Source organism: Tetrao urogallus, assembly GCF_951394365.1.
Source record: "Tetrao urogallus genome assembly, chromosome: 3".
Lineage (NCBI taxonomy): Eukaryota > Metazoa > Chordata > Aves > Galliformes > Phasianidae > Tetrao > Tetrao urogallus.
The window spans coordinates 70,861,824-70,886,765 of NC_136815.1; the positions used below are offsets into that span (position 1 = coordinate 70,861,824).

The window sequence follows — 24,942 nt, forward strand, 5'->3', positions numbered from 1 at the left end:
TGCAACAATTGTTTTTTTTTGTTTTTGTTGTTTTTTTTTTTTTTTTGTAAAATTGTGGAAAGAACACAGTGGAATTCAGGTGTCTGGTAGTGATGCATTGCTCGCCTATACCTAGAGATTTTTCCATAAACTGCAGTGTGTGAGCAGTTCTGAACAGGGTGTGTTAAGTGGGGAAAACAAAGCCAAAAAAGTTGGTGTAATTACTTGCAGTGTTTTTTTGTTGTAATAACGTGAAATTGAAAACAACGGGGTAAGCACTATAGCTGTAGAGATCATGATAGAAAAATAACTTCTCACGGCAGATTTCACTCTGTATATTGTTTTCTGAAATGCTTTTTCCTTTTTCTGAAGGCCATTGAAAAGTGTCATGTTATCTGTGTGCGTGTGTCAGCCTGGCAGTGTAAATTTGATGGTGGCTACAATACATCTCCCTTCCTTCCTTCCTTCCTTCCTTCTCTCAGGGAGTGTTACCATAGCATTTCCCTCCCGGTGACTTTCTCGCAGAGCTGCAGATGGGATTCTCACTATGAGCTCTCTGCTGCTCTGTCGGATACACTTAGTACTGTAGAAGGAAAATGAGAAAGAAAGGGTGACTTAGCAACACGGATAAAGCTTTCCTGGTATTTCCAGGACATGAAAACCTTATTTGAAGCAAAGGCTCATTTTTATTAAATTGAAGATGGGGTTTTTCTATGAAAAGAAACAAATACTGTTTCTTCCCCTCCATTTTCTCCCATCCAAGCAAATTGATTTGCAACAGTGACTGCCTGATCCTGGTGCTTATTTTTTTTTTTTTTTTTTTTTTTCTTCCTTCTTCAGCTGTGGACATGGCTTGAAGAGTTGCAGAAAGAGCTGCTTGATGATGTCTATGCAGAGTCTGTGGAGGCTGTCCAAGACCTGATTAAACGTTTTGGTCAGCAACAGCAGACCACTCTGCAGGTTACAGTCAATGTTATAAAAGAAGGCGAAGATCTCATACAGCAACTAAGGTAAGACAAGTTTTAATTTAAATCTCTTCTGGCATAAGTCTGGTATTCTGTAAGGCTTAGTTTCTATTTTGAGAGCAGAGATAATGACTGCATGCTCTGACCTATAAATAAAATCTGTAAATATTAAGACTGCTATTATGTTTCATTCTGTTCTGATGGTCTGTAAGTCTATTTGCAGGAAGCTCAGCTTATAAACACTACCTTCATAAGAGGGAGATTTTGTTTACATAAGCTACCTTTGTAATAGGAGAAGTTGTATGCCTTTGTAGTCTGGGAGATGCAGGGCTCCACAGTTTTTTGAGTTCTGAGCAGCAGACTTCTCATAAAGAGACCCTTGGAATTGTTTTGCAGTCTAATATGTCACATTTTTGTAGTGATGACCATCAGTTTGCAGTCTATTTGTTAAACAGTAATGTAAGTAAACTTGGGACACATCTGCAATGGTTCATCTCCCATTTGCTGTGGGATTTGATCTTAATGTACCTGAATTTGTAGAAGTTTTTGTATTGCAGTAAAATACTTGTTAATTATTTTTTAATATCTCATATTGATTTTTCACTGCCAGGAAGATCCAGTGAAGTAAATAGTTATCATATGCCACTTCCTTTTCACAGAGAAAGAGCTTCTCTCTTTTAAACTTTATTCTTCCTGTAAGCAGAATATCTTTAAATGCTGAAGTGGTCAAAAAATGAAAGTAATCGTATTTTCTAATGCTTTTTCAAGTATTAAAACATAATTTGGACTCCTATTAACAAAATATAAAGGCTTATCTTGCTTGTAATATGATTAGCACTAACTTTTTCTTTAAAAAGCCCTGTATTTTCATGGTCATGTGTATCATCCAAACTGTGCAGTTTTCTTTTTTTAATAACTGTCTTCCCTCCCCTCTCCTATCTCTGCTTTCAATAGGGATTCAGCCATTTCTAGTAACAAGACCCCCCATAACAGCTCAATCAACCACATAGAGACAGTCCTGCAGCAGCTGGATGAGGCCCAATCTCAGATGGAGGAGCTGTTTCAAGAACGCAAGATCAAGCTTGAGCTGTTTCTGCAGCTCCGCATATTTGAAAGAGATGCAATAGATGTAAGTGTCTGCCCTTGAAGCTGCACAGCAATTCTTTCGTTGTTAAGGAACAACAGAATTCTGTAGTTGCACTGGCATGTGATACAAGTGAATGATAAACCTTTTTTCTTACTGAACTAAGACTTTTGGCTTGTATGTGAAAGTCTCAGAAGAGTGTAGAGCTGGGCTCTGATATTAATTCCAGCTCTGATTGCCTCCCATTGCACGTTTAAGCAACTGCTGTGTGTCTTGTGTAAAATTGTAAAGTACCATTTGCTTTATCTGCCAAATGTGGTTTGAATACCAAGGTGCCTTAATATGACTACACTTAATATGACTTAAAAGACATGCAAGGTGATTTAGTACAAAAACTCTAAACTGTTGCTTTGTAGTAATATCACTCTTCTTTCTTTTTGAAATCAGCAGCATGTTTTTCAGTTGACAACTCTAAGTGGTATTCAGAATTCTTTGGAGATGTTGTATAAAATCTCCCTTACTCTCGCCTTCTCTCCACCTCTAAATAAGAATCTTTTCCATCTCTGAAAATATCAAAAAACTGGTGCCACACCCCTGCAAGACTTCAGGCGGTTTTTGGATTGTACACATTTTGGAGGAGGGTTGCATCTATATCAATTGGAAAGGTTCTGTTTGCATGCGTGGATATTCATGGAAACAAATGTCAAAATCCACATGGAGCTTATGTTACATAGTTACTTTATAATTCAGCCAAGTTGACTATGAATGTTATACACAGTGACTGAAATTGAGTTGGTACTTCTAAAGGTTAATGGTTATCCTCTGGAATGTGATCTTGTTTGGCTATATGATGGCTTACCTTGACATTCTGGAAACCAGGAATTATAATGTTATAGGAGCTACTAAATTTACCTCTTCCCTTGTACATAAGTAAAAGCCACAACTGTTGATTACATGCAGATGGTGTAAGGACAAAGAGACAATTATCAGAAGTGATAGCTCTTAAGATTTTTTTGTTGTTGTTCCTTAAAATCCGGATTAAATACCTTTGCTGGAATCTAGTTTAGTTAGACAAATTGTCAGGTGCAGGCTAGGCACAGGCAGACACAGTTCCTTGATTTGTGCCCTTGGAGGAAGTGAGACTGTACACTCCACAGTAATAATAACTTCAGTGTAAAGGAAGACTAAGAAGCTTCTCTATTTTAGTATTCACATTGCGGAGGTGAAACTAGTCTGCAGAGACTTCGCTACTTAGATTGGGAGTTGCTGTCTTGAGTATGGAAGGGAAAGGCTTGGCAAAACTGTGATTGTAGTAATTAATTGGCTGACTAATGTGTGTGGAGGGACATTAAAGGCATCTCCTTTTATAAGATCATCAGCATTTTTACAGTCAATGCAAAAGTGATCTCCAGTGGGTGGTGAGGCACTGGCACAGGCTGCCCAGAGAAGCTGTGGATGCTCCACCCCCAGAGGTGTTCAGGGCCAGGTTGGATGGGGCCCTGGGCAGCCTGATGCAGTGGGTGGGGGCCCAAAGCACAGGGTTGGAAATTGACCATCTTTAAGGTCCCTTCCAATCTAACCCCATTTGTGATTCTGTTATGAGATTCTTTGATTCAGTGTTTGATGGGGTTGGTATGATGTTCTCAGAATACTTGTATTGAGGAAGTGACAGCTGCGGGGTACAAGACATACTAAGAAAATCAAAGAAAGAGCTATGTTCAGAGTTTCAATGAAGTTGATAAGGAGATCGCTCTGTATTGTAGGTTGCCTGAGCCAGAATTTCTGTAATGCAGAAAGCTAGATGCAGAAGCCTGGCTTTGCAGATGTGTTCTAGTTCTCCAGTGCAGACTGGCATCACGTAGATAGTAGTACTTCTGTCTATATTGGTGATGTCCATGAGGTTTTACAGTGGAAAGCTGTATATCTTAACTTCACAGGTCTTGCTTTTTCTAAACCTGACACTTGGCACGCTTCACATTTTGGCCTATGAAATATAAAGCTAAGTACCACTTACTGCATTAAAAGAGTTAGCCCGTTTTGTTTATATGAATTGGAAACGAAACAGTGTCACTTACTTAGGGTTGCCATGGAGCCCTCCCAGGAAGAAACTAGGTTGTGATAATCCTGGCTGCCAAGCATCTTCAGCACAATGTTGATTGCTTTGCTGTCTCTGCTTCCTCAGCAAAGCATGTTTCTCTTTTCCCTCTCCCTGAAGGCAAACATCTGTTTGGAAACTTCCGGGAAGGAATGCAAGGACTAGTTCCAGGTCAATGTTGTGAAAGCAGAAGTTGAGCTGAAGTAATGCGATCTGAAAGAGCCAGATACCACCGATGAACTTTCAGACATTGTTTTGACCTCCTCTGCCCAGTCAGTTAAGTCTTGGCTGTAGTGGCAACTGACTCAGGGGTGCATCCTAAGAGGATTTCTGAGTTTTTCTGGAAGGCAAGTGGTGTTTCTAGCTTGTCTTACTGTTTGCAGAATGGCACAAGCTAAAATGGAACAAAGGGCTCCCTTAGACACTGCAGGTTCATACTGTGCAGCTGTGCTTCTTGGGACAGTGGTGGAATTTGCTGACAAAGTTACTCATCCTCTTTTTGTCCCTTTTCTTTCCTTCAGTACTGAAATATTCTTTCTTTTAGTTATTGTCTTTTATCCTGTAGCTTCCTGGGTTCTCCTGCTCTTCTGATACTGGTGTAATTACAGCAACATCTCCATTTTGCTTCTTAGCATATGGACCTTCTCTATCCTTGCTGTTTGTCATGAGGTCCTTGAAGGACTCTGTTTTGAATGCCTGGATTGACTAAACGCAGGAAGGAGCAAAATAATGTACGCAGAGAGTCTGGTGTTAGAATGAAGAAGTATTTGTAGCATAAGAAGGCTGTGTATGGACCTAGTCAGCCACAGAGTAGCTCTGGTGGCAATGAATGCAGTCTAAAACATATTTGTTTCACTTCTGAGTGCATTTTTCACTTGTCCATCTCTTGAATACCTCTGTACAAATGTCAGGACTTCACACAAAGTATGTTGCACACTTTCTAACTCACAGTTTTATCTCTACTCTATTTTTGGATGGTACTTTCAAGATGTTTGTGAAGTCATCCAACTGAAAAGGCAAGGATGCAGAGGGCTGGATCACAGAGACTTAACTCTTCTCCCTTTTCAATTTACCCTTTTTCTTTCTCCTCAGCTCCTAATATTTTCTAGGTCCTAGTTAGCATTTAGTTGCTACAAGAATGCAGTTAGACTCTTTTGAGAAGACCTGTGGTTCTTTATTGTTTTCCCATTCAGTAAGAAAGAGTCTGCATTTCTTCTGTTACGCTCTGCCTTATTTCCTGGCCGTCCTTCCTAACTTTTAGCAAGTAAAAATGCTTGTCAGACATCTCAGACTCTGCACTAGGAACTCCTAGAACAAATTCTGTGGTAAGTAGTTGCCCTGTGTTTTTGTGGGTTGTCCATTTCCTGAGAGCAGTATTAATTTGTGGTTGTTTCTCTAGTTGTCTATTAGTCATTCACTTTTTTGTTTAATTAATGCTAACTACCTTGATAAAACTTTCAGAGCAGGCTCCTACTGAAAAACAAAGTGTCACTTGTAAAGCAGAACTTGCAGGAGAAGCCTTGAAGAATGCAGGCGGGGCTTAACATTTTATTTTTGTCCTTAACTTGGCACTCAGTAAGTTTCAGATTTGCACAGTGCGTTCCTAATGGCTGAAATCTTGAGCCACCTAATTACTGCTGAAAGAATATAAGGTCTTCTGCCATTGTTAGGAACCCCAGCTGTGATGTGCACTATGACTTCTTACCTTCTGAATGGATGTAGGACCATGCTGACATTATTTATTTGAATCATAGGTTTCCTCATCTTTTAAAAGGGACAGGGAATGTCATGTTCTTGTACAGGGTCTTTCAAACTACTTCAAATGAAGTATAGGCCATGATCTTAACCCCACAAAATAGTATGGGAACAAGTTACCATTTTTGCTATTGTTCTTTGTTGTTGTTGTTTGGATACAGTATCAGCAAAATCTCTTTGCTGAAGTTGCACGCAGTGTTGACCTCTTTAAACTACCTGTCATTTTTATCAGACAAATCTGAGAATAGTGTGAGGGGACCTGATGGCTCTAATCTACTTAAAATAAAAATTTTATTAATATAAAAAACTGAAGCTTAATCACAGCAATCTCCTGTGGTATGTCAGTTTACAATATCGATTGCTGTATTTTCACCCAAATTAATAGTAAGGTAGGCAAGTTGTTGGGCTTGGATCTGAGGGGTGGTGGATTGGATTTAATTTTAAAACAGTGACACAAATGAGCCCCATTCGATAAAATCCATTTTTTCAGTTATGTTTAGGAAGTCAGTGTCTGAAAGACACTGGAGTTTTGCAGTCTTCTTCAACACATGGTTTTCTGTTTCACCAAGTCTAACTACATTTATGAATGTTTTTAGCTGACCTAGATGAAAATGAGATGGTAAATCTGATTTCTGAGGTCTTTCATAATGCAGAGGATAATTTGAGGAAGCAACTTTTAGATGTTTTCCATGGTTTTTAGAGAACTATGAACATAGTGTTATCCCAAATGGAGAGCTGCTGGAAAGTGTGCTCTTGTTGATCTTCATGGTGACTATGGTGAAGAGTAACACCACTATCACTTGGAACCTTGTTATGAAGTTTGGGTATTCTGCTCTGTAACGGAGCTTAGGAACTGCATCACACTCACTGAGCTTTATCAGTGTTAGAAAAAGTATAAAATTAATCAATTTTACGGACAAAAAAACTATGGCAACATGTTTTTACAAGAAAAATAAGAAAACATCTCGCTACTCTTTACTCTCTCTCATATTTCAAAGGGTAATTCATGTAGTTTTTCATTGCTCAGCATTATTAATTTTGAAAGGGCATTTGCTGGTATCTGTGCTAGGAGGAGGATTTTGGAACTCCTGAAGATTAGCTGGAAGGAGCAGGCCTAGGTGCATGAGAGCAGAAAAGGAGATTACCTGGAAGTAAAAAGTTTATCAGGCTGGACTGTTAACAAGACTGGAAGTTTGTGAAATATTTCAAGTCAGTCAAGAGGAGATGAAGATCAGAGGGAGATAATGATGAGACAGGTTGGATATGGATCAAGTAAAAGGGAAACAAATGAGGGAGTTGTGTAGGACTTTGTGAGAGGGGAAACCTGTGTGCATGTGGAGAGGAAGCCACTCATAACTCCTAAGTAAATTGTGTGTGTTGTTTTAAGTATACAAAGGAGAGATGAAAGAAGCTTTAAGCAGTAGCTAAAGGCTTTGTCTTGTATATCTTCTTTCATCCATTGTCCTTCAGCTTTTGTGTTTTCACTATTGCCTCTGAAATGTGAGCTTGTCTGCCTGTTTGTGCTTGGGTAGAGCAGGCTGAATGGAATTAGAGTTTGTAAGTAACTATCCTGATTGTTGGGTGCATTTTTTTTATAGTGCCATTTAAGTGGAATGGGAACAAGCCATCAAGAAAGATTGTAGCTGGCTGCAGAAAATTTGTAGTTTATTTGACTTTGCTTCCTTTTAAATTACTGGATTTTTCTACAAGGTTTATTTTTCCAGGGTTTCTGTTGAAGTTACTGAGACAGTTAAACTACACAACTGTGATGAACCACTTGGAAAGTGTAGTGACAGACTCCTGCTCACAACAGATATTTATGCGGATAGCAATTTTGCCACTAATGCTAATTTGGCAGCAGACTGTCATTTTTGCTGTGTCTTGCTATAGGAGTGGGTGTTTCCCTTCCCCATCAATTAACATTCTTCTTAACATGTTGATTTGTCCTACTCCTAAAAACTGTAGAATTCAAGAGCTAAGATGGTCTTTCTTCTTGATATCTACAGTTTTGCTTTCCCAGTGATCTGCAGTAACTTGTGGCAAAATTCTGTTGAAGACTTTGGAAAAATATATTTGATCAAAGGCTTAGTGGTAACTAGGCAGACCTGTCTGAAGTAATGGGTGTATCAAACCTGTGCCATAAGAACTGATTCCACCCATTCTGATCAACAGAAGTTGTAAGCATTATCTGTTATACCAAAAAACTGTTCTGTATCTCAATTAAAAGGAGTGTTTTATGTTTTCAGCCAGGTTTTGGTAAACACACTTGTGTGGATGAGCAAGGAAGGCTTTCCTGTTATGATACATATGTAAAGAAAATTCAAAACAACAACAAAAAAAACAAACCTTAATCCTCTTCTCTGGACATTTTATGGTAGAAAGTGAATTCCAAAATTAGTGTAGCTGAATGATTTATCCTTGCAAATGTAACTGCGATATATTACTTTTTATTCTTGCTCCTTTCACTAAGTATCCTGCCATCTGTGACAGGCAGTGCTTCTCAGTTGTTTGTTAGAAGTTGATGGTGCTCACAGAGTCTAAGATGGCACTTGATGTATGAATTATTGCTTGGTGTAGTCTGAAGAACAGAAAGGATGTTTTAAGTCAACAGTTTCCTTCAGAAGTGGAGATAATATTTTAAATCTGTTTCACAAGTGATGTGTAGATGAGCAGATACTTCAAACAGTGCTGGGATACCCACAGTGTTGGGGACTTTGAGAAGGCACAGATTGGTTGAAGGAGAGCTGTTGTGTTTATCAGATATATTCTTTTGGATTGTTTACCAAAGCTGAAAGCCCATGTGGAAATGAGCCATGTCTGAACTATATCAAACCTGATCAGTGAATTGAATCAACAAGTGATGCGTTCCCAACTGCCATCTTAAATGCAATGTTGGAAACAAACATACATTGTATAATGGATTAGTGAATATTGTCTTCCTCCTTTTCTCTCAGATAATTTCAGACCTCGAGTCTTGGAATGATGAGCTCTCTCAACAGATGAATGACTTTGACACTGAAGATCTTACAATCGCAGAACAAAGGCTCCAACATCATGCAGACAAAGCCCTGACCATGAATAATTTGACCTTTGATGTCATCCACCAAGGACAGGATCTGCTGCAATATGTCAACGAAGTGCAGGCATCTGGTAGGATGGCTCCTTCATAAGGTTTTATAAGATCTTCCCAGTTGACTTTCTATGGAATGTCTAAAAATCGTAGATGTGCTGGTTAAATGTAAACTAGAGATGCAGATATTGTTTTTTTTTTCTTTGGACTCAAGTCATTTGGTAGCATTGGTGAATTTATGTTGTCATTATGCTGTGCAGTTGTTAAGTAGGAGTTGGCAACACCTGAAAATGTTTACTTTTCTAAAAAACAGAGTCCACACAGGAAGTAATTAAAATTAGAGTAAATGATAAGGAGTTAAGCAGAGCAATTTCACAAAGTTATAATTTTCAGCAAATCTTCCTTTCTGATTTGTTGCGGTCCTTCAACTGATATTCTTTACCTGTATTCAGTTACCTAGGCTAAATCTCAGGCTTTTTAAAATAAATTTTAAAAAAAGTAGTAATAATAATTTGATATTTTCAAAATTGTGCAAAAAAAACCCTGTGCTTATTTAAGCAAATGCTCGAGGTTACATTTTGAGAGGGAACTGGAAAAGTAAGTTTACAGAAGTTGAAATGACCTTGTATGTCTTGGAAAGCCTTAACTCTATTATAAACGATTGTCTGCTAACAGGTGTTGAGCTGCTTTGCGACAGGGACGTAGACATGGCAACTCGTGTTCAGGATCTGCTGGAGTTTCTCCATGAGAAGCAGCAGGAGCTGGATGTAGCGGCCGAGCAGCACCGCAAGCACTTGGAGCAGTGCGTGCAGCTGCGCCATCTGCAGGCGGAGGTCAAGCAGGTACGAAGTCGTTGTGCCCTGAGCTGGGGGAGCAAGGGTGTTTTCATACCTCTTGGAAGTGTAATCCTGTAAGTAGAAATGAAGAATAGCTTACATAAAGTCTTGCATTTGGAGAAAGGAAGGAACGACTTTGATTTGAAAATCTAAAGAAATTTCATCCAGTGTTAATGTTGAAGTGATTTTTTTCAATTTGCAGTAATGATCCCTATTTGTATGTGGATATAAGTCACGTATTTGAATTTCAGCTTATTGTTATGTAGATGGGATACTATCTTTTTATCAAAGATTATAACAAGGTTTTCATTTGATTTTTCTTTTGATTTTGGTTTGGTTTGGGTTTTTTTGCTGCCAAAACTGATGCTACTGCTATTGTATTCTCACACTTTACATAAATATAGCTTTGTAGTCATGTCAGATTGGTGGATTGGGACACTACAGGAATTTTTCTACAGAGTTCATCCCTCAAGTTATCGTAGTAAAACCAGAAAACTCTCTTTCTGGCTTCATTTTTGGTTGCATACTTGCAAGGAGTCTTTTCAGTACTCAGTAGAGGAACTTGAAGTGTAGTTATGTTACAGTTCAGATTGATTTCTGTGACAAGTTAATTCTTGTCTAATATGCATAGGTTTAGTGTGAGCACAAAAAAGCAGATAAAAACATCCAGTGATACTTCTCCCTCAACTAAGTACCAGTTCTGCTTTGTGGCATTGAATTTTTGTGCATCAAGACTAGAAGGAAGAAAAATAGGGCCAGAAGACAAACAAATTTAAAGAAATCCTACAAAGAATTTTCTTTGTCAACCTGATATGTAATAGGTGCAGAGATGGTAAAAACAGACAAAAAATTACTGTGTAGGAAAACCTCAACAGACAGGAGGAGAAAAGGATGCTCACCAAAGTAATGAAGGGACAGCTGTATGTAGAAGAAGCAATGTGGAAAGGAAAATGTCACTTTATACAGGATAGGGACATAAAAGTAGAAACAGAAATAGTTGAGAGCATCTGACTCAGCATGAACTTCACTTGCATTTTCCAGCCAAACCTTTGATCACCTGAGATATATAGCTACTGGATTATTTATTACTGCAAGTACTCCCATATACTCACTTAGTAGAATGAATGCTTTGAGTGCCTTAACATGCAGCATCTACATGGCTCAGATTCTTTGTTTTGATTATAGTGTATGTTCTTGGATGCACCATATATGTGCATATATGTTCTTGGATGCACCATATGTGTTTGTATGTTTAGAGCAGTGTAGTCCAAGCTTGAATCCTCAGGAATACTTTGGGATGCCTTGGATTCACACATTCAGATCTTAGGTCTTGGTGCTTACACAGTCCACAGTGTTTGAGTGTCTCCAAGAATACTGTTCAGGATGAGTATGCTGGCACTCCATATAGTGCCATATGGATATGAAAACTTCAGTTGGACTGCATAATGAAACAGGTGTGTCTCATGATCATGATCAGTTAGAGTAAAAATCACTTTAAGAAAAGAAACTTAAATCAAGCAATTACTAATGCAGCCACTCTTTCAAGTGTTCCAAATTCTCTGTTTCATTTCCACAATTTTGCTGTTGGTCTATTGATGCTTTCCTAACCTGCTGAAGAGTAGGAGAGGAAAAGATGTGTGGAGTGTGTGGTCCACTCCAACAGTGAGGTGACGGGAGTATGCCAATAAACAGCAGAAGATAGCAGCCTTGGGAAGGAAAACAGGCTTGCTGCTTACTGGAGCTTATGTTACCCTTTAAGTCAGAGCAGAGGGGAAGAGGAAGGGCAAGGAGAAAGTACTGGCAATAACTTCCTTCATGCAAATCCCACCTGCATTTCCATCCTAATCTGCAGCAAGCAGGAGTGTTAATCAGTGTGTTTGAAGTAGCAGGTTCTGTGTTAGCTATCTGCTGTGTGTGATGGCATGCCAAGTCAAGTGGCATGAATTAGTGCTGTTTAAACATTCTACTTCTTTGTAAATTTTCTAGAGAAGGCCAAATGCATTTTAACACAAAAGCTGTGTGTTTTGTCGTACTATAGCTGGAAGAATTAATTTTTAATATAGAAATCTAGCTTAGAAATGTTTTTATAAGAAAAAGCAGAAATTAAGAAATGATTTTAAAAATTTGCCTGTTGTGTTCTTCGAGACAAGTCAGTTCCCCTGAGTTTAGTTTCTGACTGTTGGACCTATATAGTTCCTAGGAATTTTCCCCTTTTCTTGCTCCTGATGCCTGCCTTGGCTTGTTTCCTTGAGTGCTAGCAACTCCTAGGTGTCTTAAGTAGACTCCCAGTATTTTTCATGGCCCTCTTTGCCCTGTGCTGTGATCTGGAAGCCTTTCCTTGAATAAGAAAAGGCCAGAAGTTTGTGTTTGTAGATAGAAAATCTGGTGTTGGAGCAGAGATTATGCTTTGCTTTTGAAGATGAAGCAAAATGAAAATGGAAAAGATACTTACATTCATTAGAAAACATCAAGTTGCAGTATAAGATGGTCTTGATGCACTTGATGCAGAATTGTGCTGCACATTGGATATGCGTCTTATTAGAGACAACTACAGATCATGGTGTACTTGCAGAAATAATCAGCTGAACAAACATAGCACAGGACAACAATTTTGCAGAAGAGTTCACAGACAACAGTGAATAACCTGAATTATGCCCAGCTTTACTCAGTAATTGAAAGGTTTTGACTGGATTGATAGCTATCAGCTGGAGAGAGCTCATAAAAGATTGGTGAGAAAAATTAGGAAGCTAAGCTCGTACGGGAGTGGTTGAAGACTCTGGGGTCAATGACGAGTGGTGCCTAGAGGAAAGTAGAATAACTTTCTTGAGGAAAAGGAGACGGAGGGAAAAAAATGATGCTGAAGGCGATAAAACGTAATTGTATTATTGTTTTTTTGTAGACAGGATAAACCAGGTGAGCTACAATTTAAGCAAGAGAGATTCGAAAGTTAGACATTAGGAAGAAGACTCATGATAAAAATGTCTGGTGAAAGTGTGGGATGCCTGTTACTGAAATTCCAAACAATGAAAAGGCACGGAGGGAGGGGCCTTAAGGTTACACATGCTGTCGACAAGGAATGCGCTGTATGATTTTTTGAGGTTTCTCTCCACCATGGAATTCTTCTGTATTTAGTGCATGAGTCAGGAAGGCACTTGCTGAAAATCAAATATCTTTAAGCAATAAGAAAACACGCAACAGTCGCATTTTTCTCAACAGTATTTGGAATTATTTTCTTTCTTTTCACTAAGCTGTATGCCCTCAATTTTTGTTACTGACTCTGGCTCTTCAGCAAATATTGTTTGTAATTCGATCCTGTTTTCCAGAGGTCATTCAGAAAACACAACCTTGCTTCAGTAAAAACTGAAATCACGAACATGTTATGGTTGACTGAAAGACACAAGTTGTCAGCTAAGTGAAACAGGCACTTTATTGTAGTGAATGTCATTGTGTTATATTGAATGTATAATTGACTGTGAGAATATAAGTAGTAAACTATTTAGTCAACAATTTAAGAACCATGTTTGTCCATAAATGTTTTTGTCAGTGGTGCTTTTCTTGCTAACTGGCAGCAGAACTGCGTATTTCAAGGTCTTTTCCTTTGTTACAGGTCTTGGGCTGGATCCGCAATGGGGAGTCGATGTTAAACGCTGGCCTTATCACTGCTAGCTCTTTGCAAGAGGCAGAACAGTTACAGAGGGAACACGAGCAGTTTCAACATGCAATAGAGGTAAAAGCACTGTTTCAGTGACTGTCACCAAGAATTTCTATGTTGCATATCATTGCACTACGGAGATGTAAGGGATGTTTCCCCTTCTTATTGCAATAATATAATGCTAATTATTAATGTTGAGAATAAACAAAGCTGCACACATCAGTGTTGTGTGTTCTGATTTTAGAAAATCAAAATGTGTGTGTATTCTGATATGGTCTTGTCTTTTAATGTTTCCATTTTTGTTCAGATTTTACTGAAATTTGTGTATGGCCATGTGTCCTCCCCCCTGCTTTGATTTCAAACTAAATATATTGGATTGGTCATCTGAACAAAAATTATGCAGAGCTCTTAATCACTGGAACATGGTTTTAGTAATTTGTATGCACTGTTGAGGGACTTGTGGTGACATTGATTGGATATAATGTTCTTTTTAAAGAACTTTAGCTGAAAATGTAATGTTCTGGTTGTTTGGAAAATTATTCTTGTAGTCTTGTAGTAATTGTTTCATGTTCTGCAATTTTTATGAAGTTCTGTGTTTTGCTCTCTGTTTTTTACAGTTTGAGCTACGTGTACCCTCATTTTGAGAGCTTTGGTAACTTTTAAGTATAAAAATCATATGACCTTTGGGTTTTCACCAGTTTAAGGATAGGTGATGAGAAACGTTGAATTCTGTGGTTTTTGGGTCACTCTGGATTCAGATATAATCATGCTTAGTATAGTTTAATCCTGAAGAATTTAGGCAAGTGTATGTTTACACAGGGAACTAAAATGAAAACTTTGCTGGTTATGAATCTCTACGTGCTTGCACCTTTGTTTAATATTAATGCACAATAGACTGCCTTAAAGCTTTGTGGACAGAAATAGCAATCAAGTCGAAATAAGATAAATCGTTTCCATCTCTATTTTTTCCCTCATCCTCATATTGAAGGAAAAGAAAATCAACTTGGAATTCATGATTATAGAGAAATTTGTGACATAAATATGAGGTGTGTGACTGAATATTATGCAGTAGTTTTCATTATAGGCAGCTAATCACTGTTGATTTACTGATTAATCTCCATAGGATTTCTTTTCTTTCTGTTGGCATAGTGAAGTTGTACAATGACTAATATTAAGCGGTTCTGTTTAGTTTATGAGTGTGTGTGTATAGAAGTGTCACTGACAGAGTGGAAATGTGAGCCTTTGCAGTCTTCAAGAAAATGAACTCAATTGCCCTGCTGAAATCCTGAATTCCACCTCTTTTCAGAAAACACATCAAAGTGCCCTTCAGGTTCAGCAGAAAGCAGAAGCAATGCTGCAGGCTAATCACTATGACATGGATATGATCAGGGAGTGTGCAGAAAAGGTTGCTTCCCATTGGCAACAACTGATGCTCAAGATGGAGGACCGTCTCAAGCTTGTGAATGCCTCTGTTGCCTTCTATAAAACTTCTGAACAGGTACAGAAATGCTATTTGATCTGTTAGCTTTGGTGAATTCTTCACTGTGGCATAAAGCAGCACTATCTAGAAGACTTGGTTAACTAGATTTGGTTATATTCACTTCTGTTTACTCATTTATTACAAAAAATGCAAACAGCAAATTATTTTCTCGGCTGCCTTAGGAACACAAACCATGTGTTTCTAAATAAACAGTACACAAATTGTGGTAACTATTAATGGACTACAGTATTTGGTCAGGGTATGTTCGCTTCAGTTAGCAAAATTCGAAGAAGGTACATTACCAAGTGCAAAGTGCAGTGGTTATTAGTGAAGATTCAAATCTCTGTCAACCTCTCCTGTCTCTCTCCCCTTTAACATTCTTCAGATTCTTAATTGAAGAAAGGCTTGTAAAACATTTCCAAAATGAAATACACTGTATGAGTGTTTGAGTTTCTGTTTGTATCAAGATATTGCTTAAACCATAAGCAAGTTGCACGGAGGTTTAAAGGAGGTATTTCAGATGATTATTGTGTTTTTTTGTATGAAAGTTAGAGAAGAATCAATTTAATTTGATTAGTCAGCAGATCAGTTAGTGAGGAGGTTGGTAAGGCTGCTTCCTCTGTAATAATGTCTGATGCTCATCCTGTACTGCACAGATAGAGAGATAGGAGAAAATCAGCTTCATTAGAAAGAGCCTCTTCAGCAAATGCACTTAGGAAGGCCAACACTTGTAAAAGTAAAGCCTAAGTTTGTTGCCTCTCTTTAAATCCCAGTCAGAACATGTTTGAATCTAAGTTATGTGTATAGGGTAGATTGGTTTTCAGATTCTTTTTTCTTGCATTAGGAATGAATTAGGAATTTTTGTTGTGCTGAATTATGTGTGAGTTGAACTCCTTCTGCCTGATAGGTGTGCAGTGTATTGGAAAGCCTGGAGCAAGAGTATAAGCGGGAAGAAGACTGGTGCGGGGGAGCAGACAAGCTGGGTCCCAACTCCGAAACAGATCATGTTACCCCCATGATAAGCAAACACTTGGAACAGAAGGAGGCATTCCTAAAGGTATGTTTTTTCACTTTTCATTGTTTTCTGTCTCTTAAAAAACTCACAATTATGGTACTGAAATGTATGCAGTAAGCAACAGTGCAGTGCCCAGTTAAAAGCTAGGTATCTGTCCAGAGCTGCGAAGATGTCAGAAGTGGCATGATAACTGCTTCTGATGGTGATTAGGAGAACATAGCCAAGTTCATAAAATTGTAGCCAGTTTTATAAAAGTATTTCCTGCTGAACTTCAGTAGGTGTCAGGTCTCCCACTGTGACTGAAGTGGAATTGGGAATCACTGCTTTGAGCAACTGTCATTCTAAAAAAAAATACTTAAAAGCTGCTGCGTTAGAAAAGAAGTGACAGTTATATAGTGTTACAGCTGCCTGTGCAACTCTTGTATGTACTTGAACTACCAGTACAGGAGAAAATTGCTAGACAAGCATCTGGGAATAGTTGGCTGTTCTCTAATAACCTACAGATAAGTGAAAGGTTTTCAATCTGTCTAATGTTCTAATGAAGGGGCTACTAATCATGCTGAGTAAAAGTCTAATGGATGCTTGTAAAGCAGCATAACTAAGCCTATAACCAGAGTCTTTTTCCTTGTGTCATCTTGGAAGATTTCACAGTATATAACTCAGTTTTTTGAAAGTTTTTTTGTTCTCAATGAATGGATGGTAACATTAAAAAATACACTAACTTAGCTCCAAGTATGCTACCAAATATATCTTTCAGCTGCTGGCACGTGATTTTTCCAGTATTGTGTTAAAATAATTTGAAAAATGACTTAATATCTTCATTACTGGATATAACTATGCAACGTTTATCTAACCTTTTAAAACTGTGTTTCATGTTGTGCTTTTTAGAAATAAGACAGTCAGGCCACGTATAGTACTTGGTGTATATTAAGATGAAGAAGGCAGCTGAGCTGAGTGAGGACTGAAAGTTCTCAAGGCCTTTTAAGGGCATGTCTTCATATCTGAGCACTTTTGGTTTCACTTCAGCAGAGCCATCGTTTATTGTCTAAAACATTGGTGGATGTTAAGCATATCCAGGTGATGTCAGAAGCACGTGCACTCTGTTTATGCAATAAATCATTTCAAGTGGCAGATACACAAAACAAACTTCTCTGTGATATCTGAGTCATGCTGAAAGCTCTAGAGGTAATTGCTTTTAGGCTCTTCAGATAAAAATTGTTTATTTTGTTTGTAAGTAAGGATTAACTGCTGTTTGTTGGAGAAATGGTTTTACTGGTTAGCTTGACTTATTTGTAGGAGAACTTAAAAAGCAGCACTTTTTAAAAGTATAGAGAGTGAGATATGCACAAAAAGGGGGAGAGGGAGAGAGGAAGGTCCTTCATATCTTTCTGGTTTTCTACATGTGCATCTTCAAAGAAAGTAATACTGCTGACTCTCTAGGCTTGCACGCTGGCCCGGAGGAATGCTGATGTTTTCCTGAAATACCTGCACAGGAATAGCGTAAACATGCCAGGGATGGTGACACACATCAAGGCACCTGAACAGCAAGTCAAAAGTAAGGGGTTTCTTCTTTTTCTGTCCAAAGAGTCTGATCGCCATATGCTGCGGTGTGTTTGATGATGGGGGACTGATGCCTGTACAAGTGGAAGTGGTTCTGTCAGGCTTTGCATAAAGTAACTAAAATTGTTCTCACACTTGCAAAGAGTTTCCGGTCATCAAATTCTCTTATACTCGCATTAATTTGCTCTGAATTTATCCCTTCTTACATGTAATCTTCTTGCAATTTGTCCTATCAGCATCATGTTCAAATTTCATGTGCAGGTAAGTAGTAGCAATGGTGATGCAGGAAAGAGCCATTACGTGAAGCCTGGCTTTTGTTAGGGGTAATTCAGCATAGTGTAACATTGAGGTGTAACTTGTGTTGTGGGGAAACGAGTTGAGAAATCTTCAAGGGAGAAAGTGGCAAAAGTGCAGAAATTGATAGGATATGCATAAGTGATGGATGAGGTAGGTTTGATGCATTTTGAAACTATGGCTCATGCTATAGACTCAGAAACAGAGAAATCTAGTTGTCTTAATTGCTGCTCACAGCTACCTAAAGGGGAGTTGCACAGAAGATGGAGCCAAACTCAGAAGAAACAGTTGCAGAAAGGAAATATCGGAATGCCTATAAGGAAAAAACAAGAGTGAGAAAGCACTGAGTAGAACAGGTAGTCTAGAGAGGTAGTGGAATCTTTGCCTCTGCAAATTTTTAATTGCTTCAAAGATGAGATTGGAGTAGATGACTTCCAGACATCACTTCCGTGCTAAATCATTTTGTTATTCTACCAGAAAAGGACACGTGGTCACTTCTTCTTTTTCCTAGAACAGGAAAACAGTTTGTGTTAAGCTTATCCATGTATCTCAATGGTGCTCAAATTGAAAATCTCCCTCTGCTGAATTTTTCCTTTTAGAAAGATAATAGTATATTGGATATTTCTAGAGAAATAATCGGACTGTGAGAGTTGAAGCTTTCACGTGCAGATAAGGCAAAGGATTACCCCATCCCCAAGATACCACCATTTAGAGAACTCTGTAAGACAAAACCTCTGCAGACATGCAGACTATATTAAAAAACAGAAAATTGTGGCGAACATGTCACTTAGCTCTTCTAGTACTAGTAAACAAAACTGAAGCAAATAGGAAGCAGTAAGTTGTAGCTACAGCGTTTGTTGAGAGTAAGAAAAAAATCTTAGGATTTGTAGACAAACTTCTATAGGATTCAGTTCCAAAAGTGGTTTGTGCAGAAATAGTCACTCTGTTAGAGATAAATGTGTTCAAATGAGAAAAAGGTAGGAAAGTCTTTGCTAATGTCCTTAAAAAAATATTTCAGAATGACAGTGTTGTGTATGTTCTGTGTACGTTTACAATCCTAGATGAATGATATATGTTTAAAACGTCTGTGATGAATTTTTTTAAAAAATACAAAAGCAAAAAAAGTTCCCAAGTAGGAAAAAAATAAATGATGTGCTCTTCCACTCTTTACCCCCCAAACCATGTAATAAAATTCTGAGAACTAAAGCTTCTGAGTGTTGAGATAAAACTAGCAAGGCTTTCTTTGTGTGGGATCTTAATGGTATAGTGGCAGCTGATCAAGTGATTTAAAAGTTCACTCTGCTATTCCTGTTCAGCCAGGTAAGTAAGTAAAATAAAAGTCTTTTTTTAATCTACTTTCTAAACAGATGGAGAATTCTTAAAAAGAATTAAGCATTTGTTTCATCTTGGAAAAATACATTGCGCGTTAGTTCTGCAGGATCATTACATGCTCTTGTACTCAGATGTGTTCTTGAAATTACATATAGACTGTGGTCAGTACATTCAGATGTTAGAACAGTTAATAAAGTGGAGTAGCCTTTGAATTTCTGCAAAACTGCTGAACAAAAAAAGAAAAGGAAAAAGATTACAAAACATCGCGTACCTTATTCAGTGGCACACTTGATCCTTATTCCCAGATGCATACTAAGGTATCTAGAAAAGAATTCTTTTTTTAATCTAAACAAAGTTTATCTAAACACATTCTTCATAGAAAACTAGTCACAATAGATACTGAACTCTGAAAGTTGTCATTCTGTCCCTTCATACCAGTGTAAATAATTTTCTTGACATGTAGTTATAGCAACTCAAATTCTGTATCAGACACCCTGCCAAAGCCAATTTTTAGGAAGCAGTTGTAGCCTGAGACTTTGTTATGGCAGATGAATTCAGTGACAATTGCTGGAAGCTCAGAAACGGATCATCTTCATCTTTACTGCTGCTGCTAATTTTATGTGCTTCTTTCTTACCTCTGCTACACAGGCTGCAGCTGAACATTCATGATTGGATTGGTTGATGAGGGAACTTTTGTCTAGAGGTGATTATATTTTTAGATAGAGAGTGCAGGATGTGTAGAGACAGGCTCTGAGAGATTTCAGCTGGTAAGAACATGAAGAATAAGCTGAAAACTTAGGAACTAACTTAGTTTTGCAACAAATGTTGGAATTGTAGAAAATAACAACAGTACTTCAGAAGCCTTGAAATAGAGTTGCTCATCTAAATCTGATATTAAATGTCTATGTTCTGTAACTTCCTATGAGTATTTTATAGAATATTTTTTCTGTTCCTTGTCAGTCCAAGAAATTAATGGTAGTAACACTAATGGGACTCAGCCAAATGTCTCTCACTGGCTTGCCATCTGCATCATGTCCTGACAGAACAAATGCTGTTCCAATTAGTTAAATTCACCTTTCTTGCTGAGTGTCAGAACTACTTCACTTGCGTCATTATCAAGATGTTTCTTTTTATATAGTGTCTAGTTGGGGGTATTATATAATATAATGACAGTCCCCCAGAAATCTACCATATATTCTATGCAAACATTTCAGATGTGGCCTAAGGCAGAAGTGAAACAGAGAAAGCAGGCGAGGCAGTGTTGCTCATTGCAGATCAGCGCATGATTTGGCAAAGGGACAGATCAGTTGAGGCAAGTTTGAGAGTAGCCTGCCCAGCAAGACTTTGGCTGCAGTTACCAGATTCCAACCAAAGGCAAACTCTGGGTGATCTCGGTGCTCAGTGTCAAATGGAACCATGGTATTTCCAAGAGGGGAGGTATTGGCAGCAGTGCAGTCAGGTTTCATAATCCTTGGGGAGGCAGTGGGAGGTAATTGTAACTGGTCCCAGGTTACCCATAGGTAGAGATGCTTTTCACCTTAGGCTCCCTTTCTCTGAGTTTAACTGTTAAATGGTTGGTCTCTGAGTTGTTTGCAAGTAAGGCATGGTGGACTAGAACCTTGGGGTAGAGAGATACAGTGATACCTGGCACATGAGACTCTCCGTTCAGTTCTGGAAAATATTCAACTGTGGGTGTCAGTAGAAAAACAAGTAAAGCATGATTGTGAAGAATGAGCCTATTTTTTTTTTCCTTTTTTTCCTTTTTCTTTTTTTTTCTTCTTTTTTTTTGTCTCTTTTTTTTTCCTTTTTTCCCTTTTTTTTTTTAAGTCTTTTCTGTTTCTTTCAAATGTTAGAGACTTTCCCTTGGGTTTTTTTGCACTTCTGACAGAATCACCTAGCAGAGATCTTATTCACCGTATTCCAGCTTGCTATCTGGGTTTGCAGTAGCTACCAAATCCGCTAGGGCTGCTGTTCTGAAAGAAGCAGTGGGTAAAGTGAGCTTCACAAGAAACTGCTTTGTTTGAAATGAAAAACAATAATCATGAAAGAAGCAGAATGCAGATAAAATCTTAAGCATATTGTAAGCAAAAACCCTTTGCCATCAAAGAACTTGTAAGTCAGGTACAGGGAATTGCAGGATAACAGTAATTAACTCCTCAAAGCTGCACAGCTTCTGATACTCAGGAATGGAATAGCAGAGTGGATACAAGTATTTGATTACATGGAGATGCTATCAAGGCCCAATGAATGCTAATATTGGAGCGAGTCAGCATACTCAATTACACTGTTGTTGGGGTTTTTTGTTTTTTTTTGTTTGTGTTTTTTTTTTTTTCCAAGAGGAATTACAAATTTAGTGATTTAGTGTGTTTTTATTGTGCTGTGATGGTCGTGCTTGTTGTTGTAGTGACTTATGATTACATATTTACCCGCATGTATTAAATACTTCATAAGAAACTGGATATTAAGAAAAATGGGTTCTTTCCTGTGGTTAATTTGGAACCCCAGGCAGGTTGTCATTACTTGTGTATGCTCGCTCTTTGTGAGAAAATTCTTCAAGAAATATCTTTGTCATAATACATTTTGAAGTCCTGTATAAGTAGCAGGCCCTGTATGAAAAGCTCTGGATGAAGAAAAGACATTATTAATAGGTTTTAATTACATCTCTAGTTTCTTTAACCAACGTTTCTGTAAGTAGTATTGACAAAGGAAAACATCATGACAAAGAGCAAAACAGAGCGTTAGAAACAGCGCATTACACATTCTACAGCATAAGCTACTTTCTACCACTGATTTTGATATGTTATTTCAAAATTGGTTGTCGCAACCTCTGGTGAAACTGTTTTTATTCCTTCAGATATCTTGAATGAACTCTTCCAGCGGGAGAACCGTGTGCTGCATTATTGGACCATGCGTAAAAGACGTCTTGATCAATGCCAACAGTATGTGGTGTTTGAAAGAAGTGCCAAACAGGTGAGGGTTCTATATAGAAATTCTTTTCAGTATAATCAGGATTTGACATTGATTGGCTTGTCCCACTGTTAGAAACTTGTTGCTGACTTCAGTACTTGAAACATCTGAAAGATCGATAATTAAATTAAAACGTAAGAGGAATTATTTACTTTTAATATTTCTTTTAAAAGAAAATCTAATTGCTTCGACTGGCTTGGTGTCCTGCTGGCTAGTCTCATTTCTGCAAGTTTGTGTTTGAAAACTTGTTACACTTGTTAATTTTCACACACACACGTAATGGGACCAGAGTCGTAATGGCAACATTTTTCTCACATGCTACAGTGGGAGGGATCTAATTAAACCAATTGGCAGTTCAAGAAAGCAGAGAAGTTGGATAATTCAATGAACAATATAGCTGAATGGCTGAGAAAGGTTTTGCAGTTTCTGTGTATTTGTTTTCTTGGTTTCTTAGGTTGTAGATCACTGTTATGTTTTGGTTTTTGTTTCTTTCTTTCTTTTGTTTTTTTTGAAGTTTAACAGTCTGGAAATAACCATTGAGTAATTAAATAACTACAGTTGAAATAATCTCCTTTACTAATCATAATACTAACCCTAAAATTAAGCATGGGGTTCCAAGATGGAATTAGTAACTGGAATGATCTGCAGATACTTTTTTGTGTTTTGTTTTGTTTTGTTTTGTTTTATTAACTGGCTGCAGGACAAAGAAGGAAGCTCCTGTTCTGCAGAAAACGACACAATATCCATAGTGCGAAATATGGTTAGATGTACTTTACAGGACACAAAAAGCTAATCTTTTATTTCTTTCTGACAACCAGTGTAGACAGAGACTTAATGACTGGGGTTCTCTTTTGATCTCTCGAAATATTTCTGAAATCTGTTTTTCCTGATTCCATGAAGAAAATAATACAAGTTAAATCACAGAATGGAGTTAAATAAGAGCAACAACATCCCCCCTCTGGTCCCCTTCACCGCTTTCTAACAACCTTAACTTCAGCTTCTGCCAAGCATGTGACCTACTTGCTTTTGTACAGAGGTTACTGACTAATGGTCAAACACTAGAGATAAAGATCTGTCAGCATTTTCATTGTAAATCCCATTATACAGCTGCCTCCCATTTAGTCACTGACAACTTTATTGGGACACTACACTGATTAACCAGAAAATCAAATTACCATTATCTTCATATAAATTTTTGTTGGGAATTTGGAAGAACCCATTCTTTGTACTTTCAGAACGCTATGCCATGCTGTAGGAAAAGAAAACATAGTAGTTTGCAAGAATAGTGATAGAATGACAAACCATTCCAGAATTAAGGACTCACCTGGCCTCTAGATTTCACTAGTTTCTGTATGGTGATGTGTGTCTCCAGCGTACAGTTCTGATCTTCGAATGAAGTGAGCTGGCCTAAACTGTAGGAATCAACACTGAGATCAATTTTAGTCATGTTCTACTCTGTAGAACTGCCAAGGAGTAGTGAAAGGGTGGCATTTGCGGAAGGGAAGTTTTGTTTGTCATTCACACCAGCACTGTGTAATAAAGCCATGAAAAAAAAGTCGGGTGGACTAAAAATTTGAAAAGAGGAAGTATCAAAATAATTGTTATTTATGATATGAATAATACTCATGCTTCTTGTCCATATCATTCTTCACTGTCAAAGTTTCATTTAAGAATGACAAGAAACATCATACAGGCAACCAGTTGATGTGCCTCTCTTCTTTACTCTAGTCCAAGAGTTCTTGGTTTGTTTCCATCAGGGACACAGGAGTGTCTCATCAGGCTTGCATGCACACTAGCATGCAACTAAGTAAATGGCATTGTTGTATGCCCTTACAGTCTTTAAAATTCAGACATTCACATTCAGTATTCTAACCAAACTGTGTTGAACTCTTTCAACATTTAATACTGGCCTTGTCAGAACCAAGAAGTTATTAAGTTCATGTGCTTGTGCATGCTGCTAAAGCTGGCTGTATTAAGAGCTGAAAACAACTTGGCAATGCAAGTCTTCAGTCACAGATTTGATTTTTGTGTTAAGCAGCAGTTTGCGAGGACTCTATTTTTTTCCTAGTAGACGGACAGTAAAGTTCATCACAACCAGTATGTTTTAAAGGACAGTGCTTATTAATGTGGGCAGAACACAGACCATAACGTGAGGCAGCATGATTTGTAATAGTATGAAAGTAAGGTGCTAGGATGTGGAAGGGAAATAATTTTAGTATGCGGTTATTTAGTAATTCGGTTTCAGTAACAAAATACTACTGACTTTTACCAATGTACGTACGTTAGTTTAACTGATGAATGTCACCATTCTTCCTTTGCTTTACATTTAACTTGTATGAGTACATGTAACTACATACCATACCTTGTGACACTGGAATATATATCAACTTAAAAGTGAAGAGTGAAGAGATTATTAAATCTCAAGTGCAGGGGAAGTTTAGCATATATATTCGTCAGTCTAATGTAATAATTTTTAAGGTTGGAAAATACATATTTATGTTGAAGTTCAGCAGGCCTGTGTTGCAACTAAAAAGTGGTTTTTCCTCACTTTTGGAGTATATGAGTGAAATCACAAATGCCACAAGTGGAATAGAATAAAATTTAACTGTCACCAACTTCTGTTCATGAAAAGCTTATTACAGTTGGTATCTATTGGCAAAAATATGTTGCCTTCATTCTTACTCTTCTTTTGTTCTTGATATTTATTTTAGGCTCTGGAATGGATTCATGACAATGGGGAGTTTTATTTATCCACACATACTTCCACTGGTTCCAGTATTCAGCATACTCAAGAGCTGTTAAAAGAACATGAAGAATTTCAGATCACAGCAAAGGTGAGATAAATAAAATTAAATACC

The 24,942-nt window shown here is 37.8% G+C and overlaps 1 protein-coding gene across 1 annotated transcript in view; it reads left to right on the forward strand.

Annotated features, from left to right (window-relative positions):
• The window catches only part of TRIO (trio Rho guanine nucleotide exchange factor), a gene marked incomplete at both ends in the record, with an annotated part of 224,759 nt that overhangs the window by 113,624 nt on the left and 86,193 nt on the right, over positions 1 to 24,942 (forward strand). Inside the window, 10 exons of the mRNA XM_079534003.1 lie at positions 820 to 989; positions 1,899 to 2,073; positions 8,833 to 9,028; positions 9,624 to 9,790; positions 13,392 to 13,511; positions 14,743 to 14,934; positions 15,824 to 15,973; positions 17,372 to 17,486; positions 21,972 to 22,087; positions 24,796 to 24,918. Coding sequence (XP_079390129.1) covers positions 820 to 989; positions 1,899 to 2,073; positions 8,833 to 9,028; positions 9,624 to 9,790; positions 13,392 to 13,511; positions 14,743 to 14,934; positions 15,824 to 15,973; positions 17,372 to 17,486; positions 21,972 to 22,087; positions 24,796 to 24,918 — 1,524 coding nt within the window. The remainder of the gene's footprint in view (positions 1 to 819; positions 990 to 1,898; positions 2,074 to 8,832; positions 9,029 to 9,623; positions 9,791 to 13,391; positions 13,512 to 14,742; positions 14,935 to 15,823; positions 15,974 to 17,371; positions 17,487 to 21,971; positions 22,088 to 24,795; positions 24,919 to 24,942) is intronic.